Below are 21,136 nucleotides of genomic sequence, written 5' to 3'. Positions count from 1 at the left end.
GGTTCCAAGCTTTAATTAGATCTAAAAGATAATGATCTTTCATTACAATTAAAATATTTCACTATCAGAATACTGGGGGGGAAAAGTCACTTAATTACTTAAATGCTCAGTTGTCTTCAATTTTCAGTTACCATTATTTTTAGAATACCAAAGCAATTCACTAAAAAACATCTGGGCTAATCAATAATATTTGAAAGGAAAACAACCTATGGCACAAAAAGGCAAGTACTATATTTCATAGTATAATGAAATTATAAATTATCTAATTAAATTATCAATAAAGAATTTCAGTTCTTGCCATGCAAAGTTTTGTTTAAACTGTTGTTTTTCCTGGAATATTCTAAATAGACCCAGCAACTGGTGACTAAGCTGGGAAAGTCTCAGCTCTGTAAACTGAAGAGCCTACTATGTATAGATGAGTTAATACTGCCATTACTTAAAAAAAAGACAGATACATGATGGATGTTGGTCACTGTATAAAGCATAATATTTTGTGTTGGGCTGAAATATTCTAACTTAGCACTTTAATTTTCTTGGAATCTTTCATGAGATCCACAAGTTACTACTTTTCTCAGATGTTTTACCAGAAGTCATCACAAAATTGTTAAGGGAAATGAAACACTCATACTCTAAGAAGCCATATAGGACCATATTATGACTTTCACAGGTCCCTTTTTCTATTAAAATGTTTAATAAAAAATAATATATATGATTATACTTTTTTAACTCTGATTTTAAAATATGTTAAAATTAAAACATTTCCATGGGATCCAATAAGTATTTTGTGCCTCCTATGCCTAAAGAATAAGTTGGCCCTGGAGTCATGGTTTAACTAGTACCACAACATTAAGAAGGCTGAGAATGCAAGGTATAAAAATTTACCTAAGTGACTGGTAAAAAGCCTTCTGTGATAAATACATCTAATGTCAAGTTACTTTGCAGCCTTTCCAATACACAATATCCTCGCAATACAAAAATCAGTGAGCTCAGGATCAACAGTTAGTCCTGAAAAAGTACTGACTTAATATTTTTTAAAATTAATTTTAAATATATTAAATGAAGATCACCAAAGGACTTGATTACAAAATGATACAATTAACATTCCATAGACGAAAAATTTAGAATTAACAATTTTATTATGTATTTCCATCATGTGCCAAATATGTTCACTTCTCATTATAAAATAGTAACACTAAACCTACTAAAAATGTATTTTTAAAATCATTCCTATTTCCTTGCTATTTTAGTAACTATTCAGTGTATTTACTTCTAGTTTTGTCTAAGCACTGAATTTTTTAATATAATAAGTGGCTACATTTAATGCACACATTTTTCTTGCCTTTTTAATAATATTACCATATTAAAATTAGTTTTCATATTATTATAAACTTACCATAACTTGCCTGTGTCTTTTCAATTCATTAAATTTAATCTAATTTATTTGTAAAAAGATATGTTAGAGCCTCTTCTCTATAAATAGAGTTGAAAACTTTTATTACTGGTGTTACACAGAAGTTGGCAATAACATCTTTCTTTCATTACACATAACTTGAACACCTTAAGTCCTAACTTTTGAATTATTATGAATCTATATACTTTTAAAATCCAAGATAGAGATGAAAGAGAGAAAGAGAGAGAGAGAGAGCAATGTCCAATTGGAAATGAAAAAAATATATATTTACATGAGGATCAAAAATATGAAACATCTATGGACAGAGTTAACATATATGTATAATACTTGCACATTAAAAATGAAAATATTGCTGATATATACTAAAACATATCAAAACAGAGATATATTTTATGTTCATGTATTGAAAAAGATCAATATCATTAAGATGTAAATTCTCCTAAAATTAATCTATAGATTCTAAGCAATACCAATCAAAACACCAATAGTAATTTTTTTAGACTTGTCAAGCTGATTGTAAAATTTATATGAAAAATGTAGATTCTAGAGTAGCCAAACAATTTTGATAAAGAATAAATTGGAAATAATCTGATTTTCATACTTTTAATATAAAGTGAAGGCAGAGACATTACTTTGTCAACAAAGGTTCTTCTAGTCAAGGCTATGGTTTTTCCAGTAGTCATGTATGGATGTGAGAGTTGGACTAAAAAGAAAGCTGAATGCCAACGAATTGATGCTTTTGAACCGTGGTGTTGGAGAAGACTCTTGAGAGTCCCTTGGACTGCAAAGAGATCAAACCAGTCCATCCTAAAGGAGAGCAGTCCTGGGTATTCACTGGACGGACTGATATTGAAGCTGAAACTCCAATACTTTGGCCACCTGATGCAGAGCTGACTCATTTGAAAAGACCCTGATGCTGGGAAAGATTGAAGGCAGGAGGAGAAAGGGACGACAGAGGATGAGATGGTTGGATGGCATCACTGACTCGATGGACATGAGTTTGGGTAAACTCCAGGAGCTGGTGATGGACAGGGGGGCCTGGCATGCTGCAGTTCATGGTATTGCAGATAGTCAGACACGACTGAGTGACTAAACTGAACTGAACTGAGAGTAATGAAGAAAGTGTAATGTTGTCAGAAGAATAGACACATGATGGGCAAAGCGGAGTTTAGAAGTAAACTCACACCTACATGGTCAGTTTCCACAAAGGTTCTATGAGGAAATGATAGCACATGTTACATATGCATAGTAAAAAGCAAATACATTTAATTCTTACCACAAATCATCTACAAAAGTTAACTCAAAATGAATCCCAGACCAAAGGTAAGAGTTAAAAGTATAAAACTACAGAAAATCTGAGAAAATCTCCTCTACTTTGGTACAATTATTTCTTCGCACACAAAAAGCATGGCTCATTAAAAAAAAAAAAAGAATGAGAATCTGAACTTTGAAAATTTGTTTTTTTAAAAACAGTGTTAAGTTAAAAAAAAAAAAAAAAAAGGAAAGTCAGACTGGGAGAAGATCTTTGGAATACACAAAACTGACAAAGGTCTTGCCTTCAAACTTTTTAAAAGTTAGTGAAAGATAATCCAATTTCTAAAATACAGAAAAGATTTGAACATATAGTTAACAGAAGATGTATGAATGGTCAATAAGCCCATGAAAAGATGTGTAACACTATCATTCATCAGGGAAATGAGAACTGAAACCATGAGATATCATTCACTCAACCACTAAAATTAAAAAGCTGACGACATCAAGTGCTGGGGAGCACAGAGAGCAACTAGAACTCTCATGCATTACTGAATGAAAAATACACAACCCCTTTTAAAAACATTTTTGCAGTTTCATATAAAGTTACACATTTTTGTTTCCATATGACCCAGAAAATTTCTCCTAGGAAATTAGCGCAAAGAAATGGAAATGTATGTCTATACAAACACCTCTTACATGAATATTCCTAACAGTTTTATTTATAAAGCTGAAAATGATTCAAATATCCATCAAACAGGTGAATGGATAAACAAATTCTGGTATATCCATACAATGGAATACTACTTAGCAATAAAGCAAAAGAAACCAAAAAATTATGAAGATATTCAATGAGATTCAGTTTATCAGTATCATGTGGAATTCTTGATGCGTTTCAGCAACATTGTGCTGAACAAAAAGTCCAGGAGCCAGAAATAAAATATAGTATATACAGTATGATTCTGCTCACATATCACTTTAGAAAAATTTTTTTTTTTTAAATCAGAGCTTGCCTAGTGCAGGGGTAAAACAGAAAAAAGGAAGCTTTTTTCCTGAGGTAATGGAAATTTATATCTTGACTGCTGTGATTTGTTAAAATCTGTCAAACTGTACACCTAAAATGCATTTTATTGTATGTAATGTATAAACAGTAGTGATGATAATTTTTAACTTGAACAGCTAGAAGAATAGATTGTATGTAGTTGAGATATGAAAGATTTCAATTGAGCAGCTTCTTGTCTGGGGAAAAAATTACATTTTAGACACATAAATATTGGAATGTCTTTAAACATTCAAATGCATATGGTGGGGAAAGACTTGGATATTTAAGCCTGAAGGTCAGGCGAGATGTCTATACTAGAAACTTCAAATTGAGTGTGGCAACATATCAATGGTAATTAAAACCATGAAACTGAATAAGATCCCCAGCAGACAGAATTAAATGTCTTGAGTCCTAGAGCAATCCTATCTGAGTAGATATGTGGACCAATTATAAATACTAAACTATATTCATGCTAACTGCTTCTGGTTCATTTATTCAAATGTACATTCTGGATGGTTTGCATCTATGCCAAACATATCATAAAATATTTGAACAATTGCCCCTGAGGTGGGTAAAATCTACACCCCCTTAAAACCACTAACACCATGTTGGCTGTTATTAAGGCATGCCTCTAGTGTGCTTTCTAACACCCATTCCTCCTCCTTTAAACCCTAATAACTTTTCATATTATTCTCCTTAAACACAAATGGCACTACTCTAAGACAGGTTCTTTTAGGTATTATCTTCATTTTTCTGTTATCTCATTTAATGGTTTTAGCATCCTTCTAACCTAGCTATTCAGCAAGCCATTTTGGTACTGATGACTTCCTGGTGGCTCAGAGGGCTTCCCTGGTGGCTTAGACAGTAAAGAATCCGCCTGCAATGCGGGAGACCTGGGTTCAACCTCTGGGTTGGGAAGATTCCCCTGGAGAAGGGAATGCCCATTCCAGTATTCTTGCCTGGAGAATTCTATGAACAGAGGCTACAGTTCATGGGGTTGCCGAGTTGGACACAACTGAGAGACTAACACAGTCAACAACACTTTGGTACTCAATAAATCCACTGTTGACTGTGCTGTGCTGTGCTTAGAGGCTCAGCCATGTCTGACTCTTTGTGATCCCATGGACTGTAACCCACCAGGCTCCTCTGTCCATGGGGATTCTCCAGGCAAGAATACTGGAGTGGGTTGCCATGCCCTCTTCCAGCAGATCTTCTATTTTAACCTTAAAATAAAAGGTTAAATTGTGTGAATTCTTCCGAAGTTATAGAATCATTAGTCGGGAAGTTCTAGCATAATAATGGTTGGATTACATTTTTTTTTCCCAAAGGGGAAATACTTCCAATGATATCCAGCTGATATCTTCAGCTTGTCTCAGCAGATCCCTTTTCTATCCATTGCTACCCTGCTTTTTTTCCTTGGGAGGGTGACTGGTTATAGATATCAAAGAGTTCCTCTCATCTCTGGCTTCTTACAGATGACTGGAGGAGAGGGTAAATTTCTTCCTTTCTGAGGCTGGATTCAGGAGAGCTCTAACCCTCCCTCCACTGAAGTTCACTGACTGTCTCCTAGATTCTAACAATTGTCCCCTCTCAATTTCCTTCATGGGCAAGGGGGTGATAATAAATATGTAAACAGTTCCCCCAAAATAATCAAGGAAAAAAAAAAGAAAACCTACCAGTATGACAGGAAAATAGACAAGATATATAAACAGAATGATCCAGCAAAATAAATGAAAATGACCATAAATGTAGAAAAAAGATACATGTCTCACTCATATTGCGAGGTATGAAAGTTTAAATTATCCTAGGATACAGTAGTAAATGAAAAAGCTCCACTATCTATACCTATCTAACAGACAGGCAAACATCTAAACTCAGTAAACACTGTTGGTAAGGCTCTGGAGAAAGAGAACACTTGTATATTTCTTGGAAATGCAAAACAGAGGGAAATTTGGTAATATATGGTAAAATTCCATATGCCTTTATTTTTGATGGTTAAATACTATTTAGAAAGATACACTTGGCCAAAATATTATAAGCCTGATTCCCAAGGGTTAAAGACTAAAAGAAAGAAAAGATTTCCAAGATTAAAAACAACTGGAAGGTCCATCAGTAAAAGACTGGATGAATACATCATCCTAAACCCACACAATTGAATACTATGTCACATATTAGCAAATGAGAACGAAATCAATACACAATACAGAGGGAACTCCAGGATGTTTTTAAGTGAAAACCAAGGAACAGATCAATATGTAGAGTATGCTATCTTTAGTGTAAGAAGCAGGAGAAATGTACACACACATATGTATTTAGACATGGACACACAGAAGAGTAACAGATGCACCGGAAGGACAAACTAAATAAAAATGCTCACTACAGAAGACTTAAGAGGAAGAAAAAAAGAAGAAATTTTTCTTTGAAATGCTTTGATTCATAGTTTCAAACGGAGATGGATTTACCTTCAAATAATAAAGCCAAAGTTTCAGTGCCTCTTACATCAGTCCCTTCAAGCATTTAGGAAGAATTCTAGCAATGTGTTCGCTGTCACGGTCAAATATTTTTGTAAAGATTTTAAAGTAAATTATTGTCCTATTATTCTTCTTAAAAAGTGACACCAAAATAGCATAAGCTTTAGGCTGCACTTAACATTATTTGATCTATGGTTTTCAACTTGGGAATCAGGTAAGTGTTTAACATGGTCAAAAAATAAACATAAATTAAAATAAATTAAAAATTAAAAAAAATAAAATTTCTGGTATTTTATTTTGATCAACCCCACAACCTTCATTCTGGAACATAAAGATCAGTATGCTAGTGAAAAGGAAAACATTTGTATTAAAATTGTCAGTAAGAAAATAACTCTATTTCCCCATCTTCCCAAATGGTATCTTTTAGTTACTAAGCAACTAATAAAAATTTTTGAATGCCTTTATTTACCTCTTAATTGACATTCAAATTTGCTAAATAAATTGTACTTATTCATGATTATTCTTAGGTGTATACCTACAGGTAAGATGAGAGCTGTATGGAGAAAGAATACTAAATTAGACCTTAGAAACCTGAGTCCTAATCTAGTCCAGGATATGCCCCGTAAACATATGTTTAATTTTGGTCAAATCATTAAACTTCTCACACCCTTCATTTTCTCATCTCTTAAAACTGAGAAAGTAAAATGCAAGCAAAATGCTATGCTTTATGCACCATTCTAACTAATGTGCCTGATGATACCTTTTTCCCCACAAGCAATGGACTGTTTGCAAATAAATTATCAAATATCATGTATAAGAACTTGAAAAATAACTGTGAACTAAGTAAGAGTCTTAACTGCTGATTATGCAAAGATAACCCATCATGTCCATGCAAGAAAGTGCGCTACTGATGGCTGCTTACCTGTGCTTCTCGACAGATGAGAAAACTGGACTCTCTGCTTCTCGGGTCCTAATAGCACCACGGAGAAGAAACAGCACTGTTAATAATAATGCAATGGAGAGCATACAACTGTCACCAACACAAACTCTAGATTCTCTATGCAAAATCTAAACCTACAATTCAGGGGAGCTATGAAACACATGAAACTGGATGCAAAATTCTGCATGTACGTGGGGTTTCCCAGGTGGCGCTACTGGTAAAGAACTCACCTGCCAGTGCAGGATACATAAGAAATGTGGGTTTGATCCCTGGGTTGGGAAGCTCCCCTGGAGGAGGGCATGGCTACCCACTCCAGTATTCTTGCCTGGAGAATCCCCATGGACGGAGGAGCCTGGCAGGCTATGGTCAATAGGGTCGCAAAGAGTTGGACACGATTGAGCAACTAAGCGTAGCACAGATATAACTTGTCTTCTTTTAATTCTGATTTTAGTTAGGTTCTTTTGTTTTCTTAGTTGAAACTGAAAGCTTGTAAATTTTATTTATTTTTTCAAATATCAGCTCTTAATTTCGTTGATCTTTTCTAGTCTTTTTAGTCTCTATGGCATTTATTTCTGTTGTGATCTTTACCTACTTGTATGAAGAGTTTTTATCATAAATGGATGTTGAATTTTGTCAAATGGTTTTTGATATCATATTCTTTTTATCTTTGATGTGATCATATGATTTTTGTCTTTTATTTTGTCAATGTGATGTATTATGCTGACTGATTTGCATGTATTGAACCATCCTTGCATCCCTGGAATAAATTTTCACTTGACCATGGCACATGATCCTTTTAATGTATTTTTGAATTCTTCTTGCTAATATTTTGTTAAGGATATTTGTATATGTGTTCAAGAGGTATATTAGCCTGTAATTTTCTTTTTTTGTGGAGTCCTTGTTTGGTTTTGTATCAGCATAGTTCTGGCCTCATAAAATGAATTGGGAAGTGTTCAATATTTTGGAAGAGCTTGAGAATGATAGATATTAAATTTTCTTTGAATGTTTGGTAGAGTTTTCCAGTGAAGCCATCTGGTCCTGGAATTTTGTTTGTTGAGAAGTTTTTATGATTAATTATTAACTTATATATCACCATAAGTAAGGCTATATATGACAAGCCCACAGCAAACATCATGTTTAAAAGAAAAGCCTACACCTTTTTCTGTAAGATCAGGAATAATAATAGGATGCTCATTCCTGACACTTTTAGTTAACATAATATTGCAAGTCCTAGCCTGATCAATTAGGCAAGAAGAATAAATAAAAAGCCTACTACATTTAAAAGGAAAAGTAAAACTGTCACTATTTGCAGATGGCATGAGTTAATATAACCAAAAACCTGAAGGCTGCCCCCCCCCGCAAAACTGTTAGAACTAATTATTAAATTTAGTAAAGCTGCAGGGTATAAAAATACACAAAAATCAGTTGCACTTCCATACACACTAGTAAAGAGTTATCATAAAGAGAAATTAAGAAAACAATCCCATTTACAATTGCATCAAAAAGAATAAAATACTTAAGAATAAATTTAACCAAGGAAGTGAAAGACCTGTAACACATTGCTGAAAGACACTGAAGACACACATAAGTAGAAAGATATCTATGCTCATGGATTGGAAGCTTAATATTGTTAAAATGTCCATATCACACAAAGCAATCTACAGATTAATTCAATCAACCATAATTTCAATGGCATTTTTCACAGAACTGAATAAACAATCCTAAAATTTGCCTAAACCCACAAAAGACCCTGAATAACCCAACCGATCTTAAGAAAGAGGAACAAATTTGGAGGCATCATGCCTCCTGATTTTCAACTATATTATAAATATATAGTAATCAAAACATAATAGTATTGGTATAAATACAGAAACAGATGAACAGAACAGAGAGCCCAAAAATAAACCCATTATATATGATCAATTAATTTATAACAAAGGAGCCAATAAAATACAATGGGGAAAGGATAGTGGCTTCTTCAATAAGGGGCGTTAGGGACACTGGATAGTCACATGCAAAATAATGCAACTAGACCACTATCTTACACCATACACAAAAATTAATTAAAAATGGATTAAAGAATTGAGTGTAAGATCTTAAATCATAAAACCCAGGAAAAAAATAGAGGTGGTGAACTCCTTGACATCAGTCTCAGAGATAATTTTTTGCATCTGACTCTAAAACCAAATGCAGTAAAAACAAAACTAAACCGGTGGGATTATACCAAGCTAAAAAGTTTCTGCATAGCAAAGGAAATCATTAACAAAATGAGAAGGCAACCTACCAAAATGGGAGAAAATATTTGCAAATCATACACCTGATAAGAAGTCAACACCCAAATATATATACATACATATAAAAAACACATACAACTCAACAGCAAAAAAGCCAAACAATCCAATTGAAAAAATGGGCACAGGATCTGAATTAACATTTTCCCAAAGAAATACTGATGGCTAACAGGCACATGAAAAGATGTTCAACATCACTAATCATCAGAGAAATGCAAATCAAAATCACTGTGAGATATCACCTTACTCTTGTAAGAAAGCCTACTATCAAAAAGATAAGGAATAACAGTGTTGGCAAGAATATGGAGAAAAAGGAACCCCTATGCACTGCTGGTGGGAATATAAATTGGTACAGATACTATGGGAAACAATATGGAGATTCTTCAAAAAATTAAAAACAGAACTACCACAGGGTCTGGCAATCCCACTGTTGGTTCTTTATCCAACGAATAAAATACTAATTTGAAAAGATACGTGAACCCCTAAGTTCACTGTAACATTATTTACAACAGCCAACATATGGAAACTATCTGAAGTACCTATGAATGGATAAATTAATAAATCATATGAACACACACACATAAATACACACAATGGAATATTTCTTAGCCATAAGAAAAAGAATAACATTTTGTCAGTTGCTATATCAATGGAACTTGAGGGTATTATGCCAAGTGAAATAAATCAGACAGAGAAAGACAAATACTGTATGATTTCAGTTACATGAGGAGTCTAGAAAATAAAACAAATAAACAAAATAGAACACAACTTACAGACACACAGAACAGATAGGTGGTTGCCAGAAAAGAGGTGGGTGGAGACAAGCAAAAGGTTGAAAGGTGTCAGGAGGTATCAACAGTCAGTTACAAATAAGTCATGGGGATATAATATATGATACAGTGACTACAGTCAATGGTATAGTACTGCCTATTTGCTAAAAGAGAATAAATCTTAAATGCTATCACAAGAAAAAATGTCTGTGACTCTGTAGGACGATGGATGGATGGTAAATAGACTTATTGTGGTGACATTTGGCAGTATATACAACTATGAATCATTATGTTGCACACCAGAAATTAATATCAGATTATGTCAATTATACCTCAGTAAAAATGCACTAATCAGATACTACTAACTCTAACAAAAAAAAGCCATCAAATTCCTTGCATTATAGTCAAGCAGAATGTTAAGCTAAATACTGTTATCTTGCATATCAATTCTCAGCATAACTGAGTTTACATCACAGAAAGCCTCAAAACAAATCCAAACTTATGCTTTCTCTCGTATAACACTCAGAAAGATGCAATATTAAGTTTACATGAAACACGGAATTTGCTTTACTTAAAAATTAATAGGTTGGAGGACAAAACATGAAGAATGTAGTAGGAATAAATAACCGAAGTACAAAGACCCAAGTATTCATATGAAGTACATATCTAACCTTGCCTCAATTTTTGTTTTGACTTACAAAAAGCTAACACATATATTTAACGTACCTCATTTGCTCTGGAATGATGTTCTTCTCTACTGACTTGTCTGTCTAAATTAAACAACAAAAAAAGTCATGTTAAAATGGCCAACTGATTACAGTATGTTAAAACTCTGAATGGGAGAATTCAAAATTTAAAAGATCATATTATCTGTGAACAGAAACAATTTTCATTCTTCCTTTCCAATTTAGATGTCCTTTATTCCTTTTCCTGCCTAACTGGTCTGGCTAGAACTTCTAGTACTATGCTGAATAGAAGTGACAAAAGTGAATATCCTTGGGTGACCAATAAAGTTAACTCATGAACAAAAGCTTCTTGAAGTTCCTAATAATTATTAAAAGTAAAAAGGGGTTCTGAGATTTTAAAAAAAAGTTGACAAACGCTATCTTAGCTATAAATTCAGTAGAAATGAATGCACTATGGGAATGGTACAAGAATGTTCATAACAGTATTATTGGTAATAACCAGAAAACCAAGGTTTCCCAGGTTGGCTCAGTGGTTCAAAAAACAAAACAAAAAAAACCTGCCTGCCAATGTAGGAGACACAGGAGATGTGTGTTCGACTTTTGGGCTGGAAAGATACCCTGGAGAAGGAAAAGACAACTCACTCCAATATTCTTGCCTGGCTAAAATCCCCTGGACAGAAAAGCCTGGTGGGCTATACTCCATGGGGTTGCAAAGAGTTGGGCATGACTGAGCACACAACACTCAGAAAACCAGCATCACCCCAAATATCCAGAAACAATAAAGTGGATCAATACAATGTAGTATAATCACACCATGTATGGTATTTAGCAATAAAATTGAATTCGCTTTAATTAGATGCAAAAACATAAATCTCCCAGAAATAGTTCAGCAAAAAGGCAGAAATAATTAGCAATATTTCAATGACATAAAGTTTAACTATGCAAAACCAAAGTATGTTACTTACAGATGAATACTTAAAGGGTAGGTAAATGTTGGGATACAATTAATATAATTACTCGTCAAAAAAAACACTTCAGTTCCCTAAGCTCAGATTGCTGTCCTGTATTGCAAACCACACACCAAATACTCAGGCTCTCTCTGCACTGACCTGTGACAACCTAGGCTCAGGCAATGACATATGCTGCTACTCTGGGCACTGCTAATGCTGTGAATGGTAAACTGTTCTTTGTCTCCCACTCAGGTGTCTCATAATCTTCTACCTGTAACCATGAAATTGTAACAGGCTACTTTGCCAACTTTCAAATGCAGTCAAGTCTCAGACTCCTCACAGTTCTTGCCATTAACTGTCAGTACAACAATGATAATAATGGTGGTGATAATCGCTAACGTGCATTAAATTTACAGTACTACAGTACCGTAGAGGAGACAGAAAAGAAATGTAAAAAAGGCAAACTGGTTGTCTGAGGAGGCCTTACAAGTAGCTGAGAAAAGAAGAGAAGAAAAGGCAAAGGAGAAAAGGCAAGATATACCCATTTGAATGCAGAGTTCCAAAGAATAGCAAGGAGAGATGAGAAAGCCTTTCTCAGTGATCAATGCAAAGAAATACAGGAAAACAATAGAATGGGAAAGACTAGAGATCTGTTCAAGAAAATTAGAGATACCAGGGGAACATTTCATGCAAAAGAGGTAAAATAAAAGACAGAAATGGTATGGACTGAACAGAAGCAGAAGATATTAAGAAGAGGTGACAAGAATACACAGAAGAACTGTACAAAAAAGATCCTCATGATCCAGACAACCACAATGGTGTGATCACTCACCTAGAGCCAGACATCCTGGAATGTGAAGTCAGGTGGGCCTCAGGAAGCATCACTACGAACAAAGCTAGTGGAGGTGATGGAATTGCAGTTGAGCTATTTCAAATCCTAAAAGATGATGCTGTCAAAGTGTTACACTCAATATACCAGCAAATTTGGAAAACTCAGCAGTGGCCACAGGACTGGAAAAGGTCAGTTTTCATTCCAATCCCAAAGAAAGGCAATGCTAAAGAATGTTTGAAGTACTACACATTTGCACACATCTCACATGCTAGCCAAGTAATGCTCAAAATTCTTCAAGCCAGACTTCAACTGTATGTGAACCGTGAACTTCAAGATGTCCAACCCGGATTTAAAAAAGCAGAGAAACCAGAGATCAAATTACCAACATCCGTTGGATCATTGAAAAAGCAAGAGAGTTCCAGAAAAACACCTACTTCTGCTTTATTGACTACGTGAAAGCCTTTGACTGTGTGGATCACAACAAACTGAAAAATTCTTAAAGAGATGGGAATACCAGACCACCTTCCTGCCTCCTAAGAAATCTGTATGCAAGTCAAGAAGCAATCGTTAGAACTGGATATGGGACAACAGACTGATTCCAAATCGGGAAAGCAGTACGTCAAGGTATACTGTCACCCTGTTTATTTAACTTGTATGCAGAGTACATCATGCGATATGCCGGGCTTGATGAAGCACAAGTTGGAATCAAGATTGCTGGAAGGTATATCAGTAACCTCAGATATGCAGATGACACCACCCTCATGGAGAAAGCGAAGAACTAAAGAGCCTCTTGATGAAACTGAAAGAAGGGAGGGAAAAAGTTGGCTTAAAACTCAATATTCAGAAAACTAAGATCATGGGATTGAGTCCCATCACTTCCTAGCAAATAGATGGGGAAACAATGGAAACAGTGAGAGATTTTATTTTCAGGGGCTCTAAAATCACTGCAGATGGTGACTGCAGCCATGAAATTAACACTCTGGCTCCTTGGAAGAAAAGCTATGACCAACCTAGACAGCGTATTAAAAAGCAGAGACGTTACTTTGCCAACAAAGGTCTAGCCAGTCAAACCTGTGGTTTTCCAGTAGTCATGTATGGATGTGAGAGTTGGGACTATAAAGAAAGCTGAGTGCTGAAGAGTTGATGCTTTTGAACTGTGGTGTTGGAGACGACTCTTGAGAATCCCGTGGACTGCAAGTAGTCAAAAGAGTGAATCCTAAAGGAAATCAGTCCTGAATATTCACTGGAAGGACTGATGCTGGGAAAGATTGAAGACAAGTGGAAGACAGAGGATGAGGTGGTTGGGTAGCATCACCGACTCGATGGACATGCATTTGAGCAAGCTCCAGGAGTTGGTGATGGACAGGGAGACCTGGCCTGCTGCAGTCCATGGGGTCTCAAAGAATCAGACATGCCTTAGCGACTGAACTGAGAGAAGACAGACCCAAAACTGTGATAAATGCTATACCAGAAACAAAAAGAGCAAACAGAAAGTGAGAAAAACAAGGAGGTATGTGGTTTAGACATAAGGAACTCAGAAAATCTCTCTGAGGGGGTAATAATTATACTGAGATGTGAAAGTTGAGAGGATACAAGAAACATAAGAACATGCAAAGGCTGCAAGACAGGAACAGTTTTTTAGGTGTTGAAAGAAACAAAGGCCAAGCTAAAGATGAGTAGGTAAATGGCAGAGAAGTTTAAGAAGATGTTGGAAAGGCATGGAGTGGGGGGCCTTTTGGGGAGGACCTTGTATGACTAGATTTCTTCTCTAGTGAAATAGTAAGCCATGAAAAAGTATTTATTTAAATAGTATTTACATTTGAATTTTATGAAAAGCACTAGTTGCTGACTGGAGGACGTGTTAAAAAATAGTGAGAACTGAGAGAGGAAATAAATCATGAGAGGTTGCTGCAATAAATCACAAGAGATGATATGGGTCTGGCCTGCAGTCGGAAACACTGCAAATGAAGGCACCCAAGTGGACTGGAAATATCTCAGCAAAAATGGAAAACAAACTGCTATAAATTGCAGCTGTGCAGGTGAAGAGACAAAGAAGATGAAAGATTACTAGACTTGAGCAATTTGTGAATCCATTTACTGAAATGGGGAAGATTATTAATGGTTGGCAATTAATACAGCAGATGCTGCTGACTTCCCATAAATATCCTTTCTCTTCCCTGTTCTTCACTAACAAAATACGAATTATATGGTGCAGCAATGAGCTCTCGCAAAAAAAGAACAAAAAAACACATCTCCTAGCCTTCCTTGCACTCCTTGCACTTCCTTGCACTAGCACAAATTCAAAGCTGTGTGCTGTGCCATGCTAAGTCATTTCAGTCGCATTCAACTTTTTGCGATCCTGTGGACCATGGCCCATCAGGCTCCTCTGTCCATGGGATTCTCCAGGCAAGAATCCTGGAGTGGATTGCCTTGCCTTCTCCAGGGGATCTTCCCGACCCAGGAATTGAACCCGCATCTCTTACTTCTTCATTGGCAGGCGAGTTCTTTACCACTAGTGCCACCTGGGAAATCCAAATTCAAAGCTAACAAATATCATATAAATGACTTTAATGTTTATACTATATTCTAAGATGTGTGTAAGCATTAAATGAAAATGCATGTAAATAGCCTTTATGCAGCCAGTCGCTGGCACAGAGATCATGAATGTTATTCTTGTTGATATTATTATTATTAGGATATATTCTATACTTTTATTAATTTTCACAACTATTTCAAAGTCTTTGGATAAGCTGTAGAGTGTCAGAATAAAGATAAAAGAATATATTCTGTATTTGGGCCTTTTTGTTGCAGGATCTATTAAACAGGTAATAGCTAGTGTAAGCAAAGTATGAAACTAACATGCTATAGATATAGCCATATCACTTAACTTTTCTGAGTACAGGTTTTCTTGTCTAAAGATTTAAAATATAAGTAAAAATTATTTGACGTATATAAAATGTCACACAGTATCATTATCAAAGGGTTTTATGCATGAATACTGTCTAGATGCACAGCTCAAATTTCCACGTCTCGACTACCTCTCATTAGACTTTCCAAAAAAAAAAAAAAAGGAACCCAATCTAGCAAACTCTTACAATAAGTAGATAAAGAACAGAAGTCTAAGAAAATACATGCCTTGTCTCTCAATGTATTATACTTGCACACTGGCGTATGGAGGCTTTTATTTTCTTGAGGACAAAAACAGTCACTGTTATGCATAGAATTAAGCATAGTTCCAAGCACAGAGAAAAAAAATGCACACCTTAAGCTAGAGTTATGAATATTTTATATTTCCGTATTTTAGAAAAGAAAGCAGAAAAACTGGAAACACTAACCTTTACTTCCTCTAATTATTTTTGCTGTACTTAACATAAAACAAATAGTTTAAAAAAAATATTTTCAAACTGTTATCAGAACTTGATGCCAAGTGTTTATTTCAGAATGTGGAAGTGAAGTGAAGTGAAAGTCACCCAGTTGTGTTCGACTCTGCGATCCCATGGACTATACAGTCCATGGAATTCTCTAGGCTAGGATACCAAAGTGGGTAGCCTTTTACTTCTCCAGGGATTGAACCCAGGTCCCTCCCACTGCAGGCGGATTCTTTACCAGCTGATGATATAGTTCCTTCAGATTATCTCCAATCCATAATAGTTCTCTCTCATGCTTTTGCCTTCCAATTTGCTGATTCCTCACCCTGGATCTAACAACTGTTTCTTTTTTTAGCTAATTTTTGCTTATGTTTCCACTTTATAACAGTTTTGCCATCTTCCTTTCAAGCCTCGCCAGAAACCTCCTCATCTGGCCCCTGGTCAGCCTCCTCCCTGCTCCCACAGCACGCTGGCCTTCGCTCTTTGAGAAATGTAGCCCCATTCTGGGCTTCCCTGGTAGCTCAGCTGGTAAAGAATCCGCCTACAGTGCAGGAGACCCAGTTCGATTCCTGGGTTGGGAAGATCCCCTGGAGAAGGGATAGGCTACCCACTCCAGTATTCTTGGGCTTCCCTGGTGGCTCAGATGGTAAAGAATCTGCCTGCAGCGCAGGAGACCTGGGTTTGATCCCTGGGTCAGGAAGATCCCCTGGAGGAGGGCATGGCAACCCTCTCCAGTATTCTTGCCTGGAGAATCCCCATGGACCGAGGAGCCTGGCGGGCTACAGTCCATGGGGTCGCAGACTCAGACAGGACTGAGACTAAGCCCAGCACAGCACAGCCCTGTTCTCCCACCCTCTGTAAGACTGCAGACTCCCTGAGAACCCGGGGGAGTGCACTTTCAGAAAGGCAGAAACATTAAAGACGACAGATGTATTTCCTCACACACCATGCTCCCTCTCTTACATAGCGTTCACCTACTTGCGCGCTCTCTCTCACACACACAATCAGATGTTCACATATGTCAGAGACCCAGATATACTTTCACACTCTGAGAATATAAAGTTGAAGAAACTGCATAATCTACAAACCTCTGTCAACACAGAGGCATATCCGAAGAGGCAGGATTTGAAGCCTACAACTCTAGATCAGCTTCTTGCTATTCCTGCAACTTCCTCTCAAGTCAACAGAATTGATTAGGCCACTTTTCCCTGTGACCTAGAAACCAGAACTACAAAAGGTTCAGTATAAATCTCTCTCGCTCTCTCTAGTCGCTAAGTTATGTCCGGCTCTTGCGACCCCATGGACTGTAGCCTGCCAGGCTTCTCTGTCCATGGGATTTCCCAGGCAAGAAGACTGGAGTGGGTTGACATCTCCTTCTCCAGGGGATCTTCCCGACCCAGGAATTGAACCCAGGTCTCCTGCATTGCAGGCACATTCTTTACTGACTGAGTTATGAGGGAAGACCTATCGATCACTATGGAGAATCATAAAATATGAGTCAAAACTTATGCCAGCCCAAAGACAGCTTTGAGTTTTCACTGAAAGCACATTACTAATACACACTCAGTGAACCCAGAACCCAAAAATAGCCCTTGGTCTTCTCAGTTTACATCTCTTCCAGGAGTATAAAATAACATAAACATAAATACAGCCACAGACAAAAAACACGAATATTTCAGATCAGAACTTGCTAACAATGTCAATCAGTCAATAAGTCAATTTCAGCAACACTGACATTTTACTAGCAGCATTTCTTTACATAACAATTTAATGTTCTATTACACATTGCCCTTATAATTTCACTTTAAAAATTATTATACTGTGGGAAAACAGTTAATTGGAGATCACTGATTGTTTCTGTGTTCAACTGTAAAGAAAATAAACAGAAAATATAACAAATCCTAGAAAAATCTATTATGTCTGAAAGGCACAGTAAAAATATTCTCTCTCCAGGGAGAAATTTTATCACATGTAAATCAATTGTTTAACTTTCTCTTCAAAGGTGATTTAGAAAATATGTAATACACAGATTCAGGCTTATCTATATTGGGGAATTTAAGAAATCCATTTTATATTAAAGCACAAGAATAAAAGTAGCTCTTAAAAATTCATGCTGTGGGGGACTTCCCTGGTGGTAGATGCATTTCCCTCTATATTTAATTATTTTTGTTTAAAAAGGGAGGAGTTGCTTCAAGTGATACCATCAATAAAATGGAAAGAGAACCCACAAATGGAAGAAAGTATTTGCAAGCCATATACACTGAATATATAAAGACCTTTTACACCACAATAATTAAAAGGCAATTAACTAATTTTTTTAAACAGGCAAAGGATTTGAATAGACATTGTTTCCAATGAAGATACATGAATAGTTAATAAGCATTGAAACAGGTACTCAACACTTTTGGTCACTGAGAAAATGTAAATCAAAGTCACATTGAGACAGCACTTCACAACCACTAGGGTTGCTATAAATAAAAAAGACAGACAATCACAAATGTTAGTGAAGACGTGAAAAAATTGGAGGCGCTACATATCACTTGTGAAAATACGAAAATGAGGCAGAAAACAGTTCAGCAATTTCTCAAAATGTTCAATATACAGCCACCATATTGTTCAGTAATTCCAATACTAGGTGTATACCCAAGAAAAATAAAAACGTATTTTCATACAAAATCTTGCAATAAATGTTCAAAGCGGCATCATTCACAGTAGCCAAGGAAGTGGAAACAATTCAAATGTCCACCAATCGATAAACAGATAAAGTATGAGTATATGCAATGGAATATTATTTGACCATAAAAAGGAATAATGCACTGATACAAGTTATAACATGCATGAACTTCAAAAACACTATGTTAAGAGGAAGAAACCAGTTACAAAAGATCACGTATTGTATGAGTCTGTTTACCAGAAGTGTTCAGAATTGATAAACCTAGAGACAGTAAATGGATTAGAGGCTGCCTAGAGCTGGGGGTACCTGAGGTGCAGAGGGAGGTGAAGGGGGAGTGACAGCTAAGAGGTTTCTGTTTGGGGTGATGAAAATGTTCCAAAATTAGATTATGGTGATGGTGGCAAAATTGTAAATATACTAAAATTGGAACTGAACCTTTAAAGTGGGTGATTCTTATTGTATGTAAATTATATCTCAGGCTGTTAAGGGGAGGAGGAGGATGCATAATAAAATAAGGCATTTTATTTCTTTGGTGTCTTTGAAGACTAAATAGTTTGACTTCTTAGATCATTTAGCACTTTACAAAAAACCCCCCACTGTTTCCATGTTCACATCTAACACTTAACAAGACATGAAAGTGTCACTGAGAGAACTGAATATCATTGAAGGCCCTGGAGAGAGACCTAGGAAAATGTGTGAATTTTCAGGAAATCTGTACTAAAACAGACCAACAGAATATGGGCCCGGGATGGCCATAAGGGGAGTTTCCAGAGGTTGGCCTTGTCTCTGTCCTATCCTGTCCCAGAGGGCTTGGTATTTCCCTGGACCCACACCTGTTTAGCTTCTGGCTGGTTCCTGGGGCCTCTGGCATGGCTCAGGAGGAAAGCCCAACTATCACGGGTAGGGGGAGATGGGAAACCCCGGAGCAAACGATGGACAAACATTTTTCCAAAGAAACTAAAAATTCAATGAAAGCTTGTGAAACGGCAGCCACCCCACGTGCATAGGAATCTCAAACTGATGGACCTTAGGGTTCGCTCTGCTCCTCCCATAATTAGCAAGGATCTCAAAGCTTGAGCAGTAATTGGCAAATAGAAACAGGCAACAGGACTCGAGGGCCCCCACCGGGAACTGCTGTCATGCGCCCTAAGCTTGGGCTCTCTCCTTGGTAGGAGGCTCCTTCTTTCCTCTGCCCAAGTTCAGAGGCCGGGGAACCTCGGTTCACCCGCCCACGCTCACCCACCCGGGCAGGGACCGTGCGCCTGGTGGGCGCTCTCTCGCGCGGGGCGCAGCGCATCCACGAACGTCCCCGGGATCCCGGCGGCGGGACCACCAACGTCCCCCCGGGGTCCCCGCGCCACGCAAGCCGGCTCCCACCTTGCTGCTGCACCATCTCCAGGACGTCTGGGTCGCCCATCTTCGCTAGCTCGTTGATGACGCTGCCCGAGGGGGAGACGGTCGACCACTGCGAAGACTGGTGAAATCTGGTCTGGAGGCTGAATCTGACGGTGGCCCGCCGTGTTTGCGATGGGAGCAAGAAGCCCTCTTTGGAATCGTCGTCCTCCTCGGGTTCCACCGGCCTCCGGGGCGTCAGCCCGTGAGGCTTCCTCTCCGGCCGGTATTTCCACTTGTTCGGGTTCTTGAGGTTCAGCTTCAGCGTCCTCTCCCGGTAGCGCCTCTGGGACTGCTCCCAGTACATCTCCCGGATCTTGCCGGGATGGAAGCCTCCCGGCTTCCACCAGTGCCCTCGGTTCTGGCCCTCCCGCGGCTCTCCCCGCCTCTCTCTCCTCCCCGCCAGCTCCCCGCCCCTCGACCCGCTGGGCTGCGGGCTACCAGGCTCCCTCTCGCTCCCGCCCCCTGCCTCACTCGGCCCGGGCTCCTCCGCCTCCCGTCCCCGCTCCGGGCCCGCGGCCGCCTCCCGGCCCTCTTGGTCTGTCAGTTCGCTTCTCAACAGGCCTTGCTGGTCCCATCCCACCGGGCTGGCGCCCGTCCCGGGCTCCTTGTTCTTCTGGGCTGCCGCCTCCCCTCTCTCCGAGCCAATCTCTGCTGCCAGCCGACGGGCGAGCTGCGCCCTCAGCCTGTCGGTCGCGTCCTCGTCCATCTATCTGCCCGGCCCTCCGCCTAGAATGGGCGGCACTCGGAGAGAAACCCCTTCCCGGTTGAGGAGTTATTTTTTTGTCGGGTGAGAAAAAACTTGCCTTCCTTAAAGGGACCCCGCCCCTTAAAAGGCACTCGCGTGGCCAGTTCTGGAGATTCTAGCAGCCCCTCCTTCCGGAATCTGCGCAGGGTTATTTGCAGCTGTTAGCAGCAACACGGTTGGTGGTGGTTTAGTCTCTTAAGTCGTGTCCGGTTCTTGCTACCCCATAGGCTCCTCAGTCCATGGGATTTCCCAGGCAAGATTACTGGAGTAGGTTGTCCCGATCCAGGAATCGAACCCAGGTTTCCTGCCT

At 38.1% G+C, this 21,136-nt stretch overlaps 1 protein-coding gene across 1 annotated transcript in view; it reads right to left on the bottom strand.

Moving 5' to 3' along the window:
• ANO5 (anoctamin 5) overlaps positions 1-20,439 on the bottom strand; it is a 99,884-nt gene extending 79,445 nt beyond the window's left edge. Inside the window, exons 1-3 of the mRNA XM_061168003.1 lie at positions 20,064-20,439; positions 10,903-10,946; positions 7,098-7,145 (exon numbers count right to left, since the gene is read on the bottom strand). Coding sequence (XP_061023986.1) covers positions 7,098-7,145; positions 10,903-10,946; positions 20,064-20,385 — 414 coding nt within the window. The 5' untranslated portion in view covers positions 20,386-20,439. The remainder of the gene's footprint in view (positions 1-7,097; positions 7,146-10,902; positions 10,947-20,063) is intronic.
• Positions 20,440-21,136: the final 697 nt, after the last annotated feature.

Source organism: Dama dama, chromosome 2, assembly GCF_033118175.1.
Source record: "Dama dama isolate Ldn47 chromosome 2, ASM3311817v1, whole genome shotgun sequence".
NCBI lineage: Eukaryota > Metazoa > Chordata > Mammalia > Artiodactyla > Cervidae > Dama > Dama dama.
Note: the sequence above shows the minus strand (reverse complement) of the source record. Positions and strands in the feature narration are given on the sequence as shown.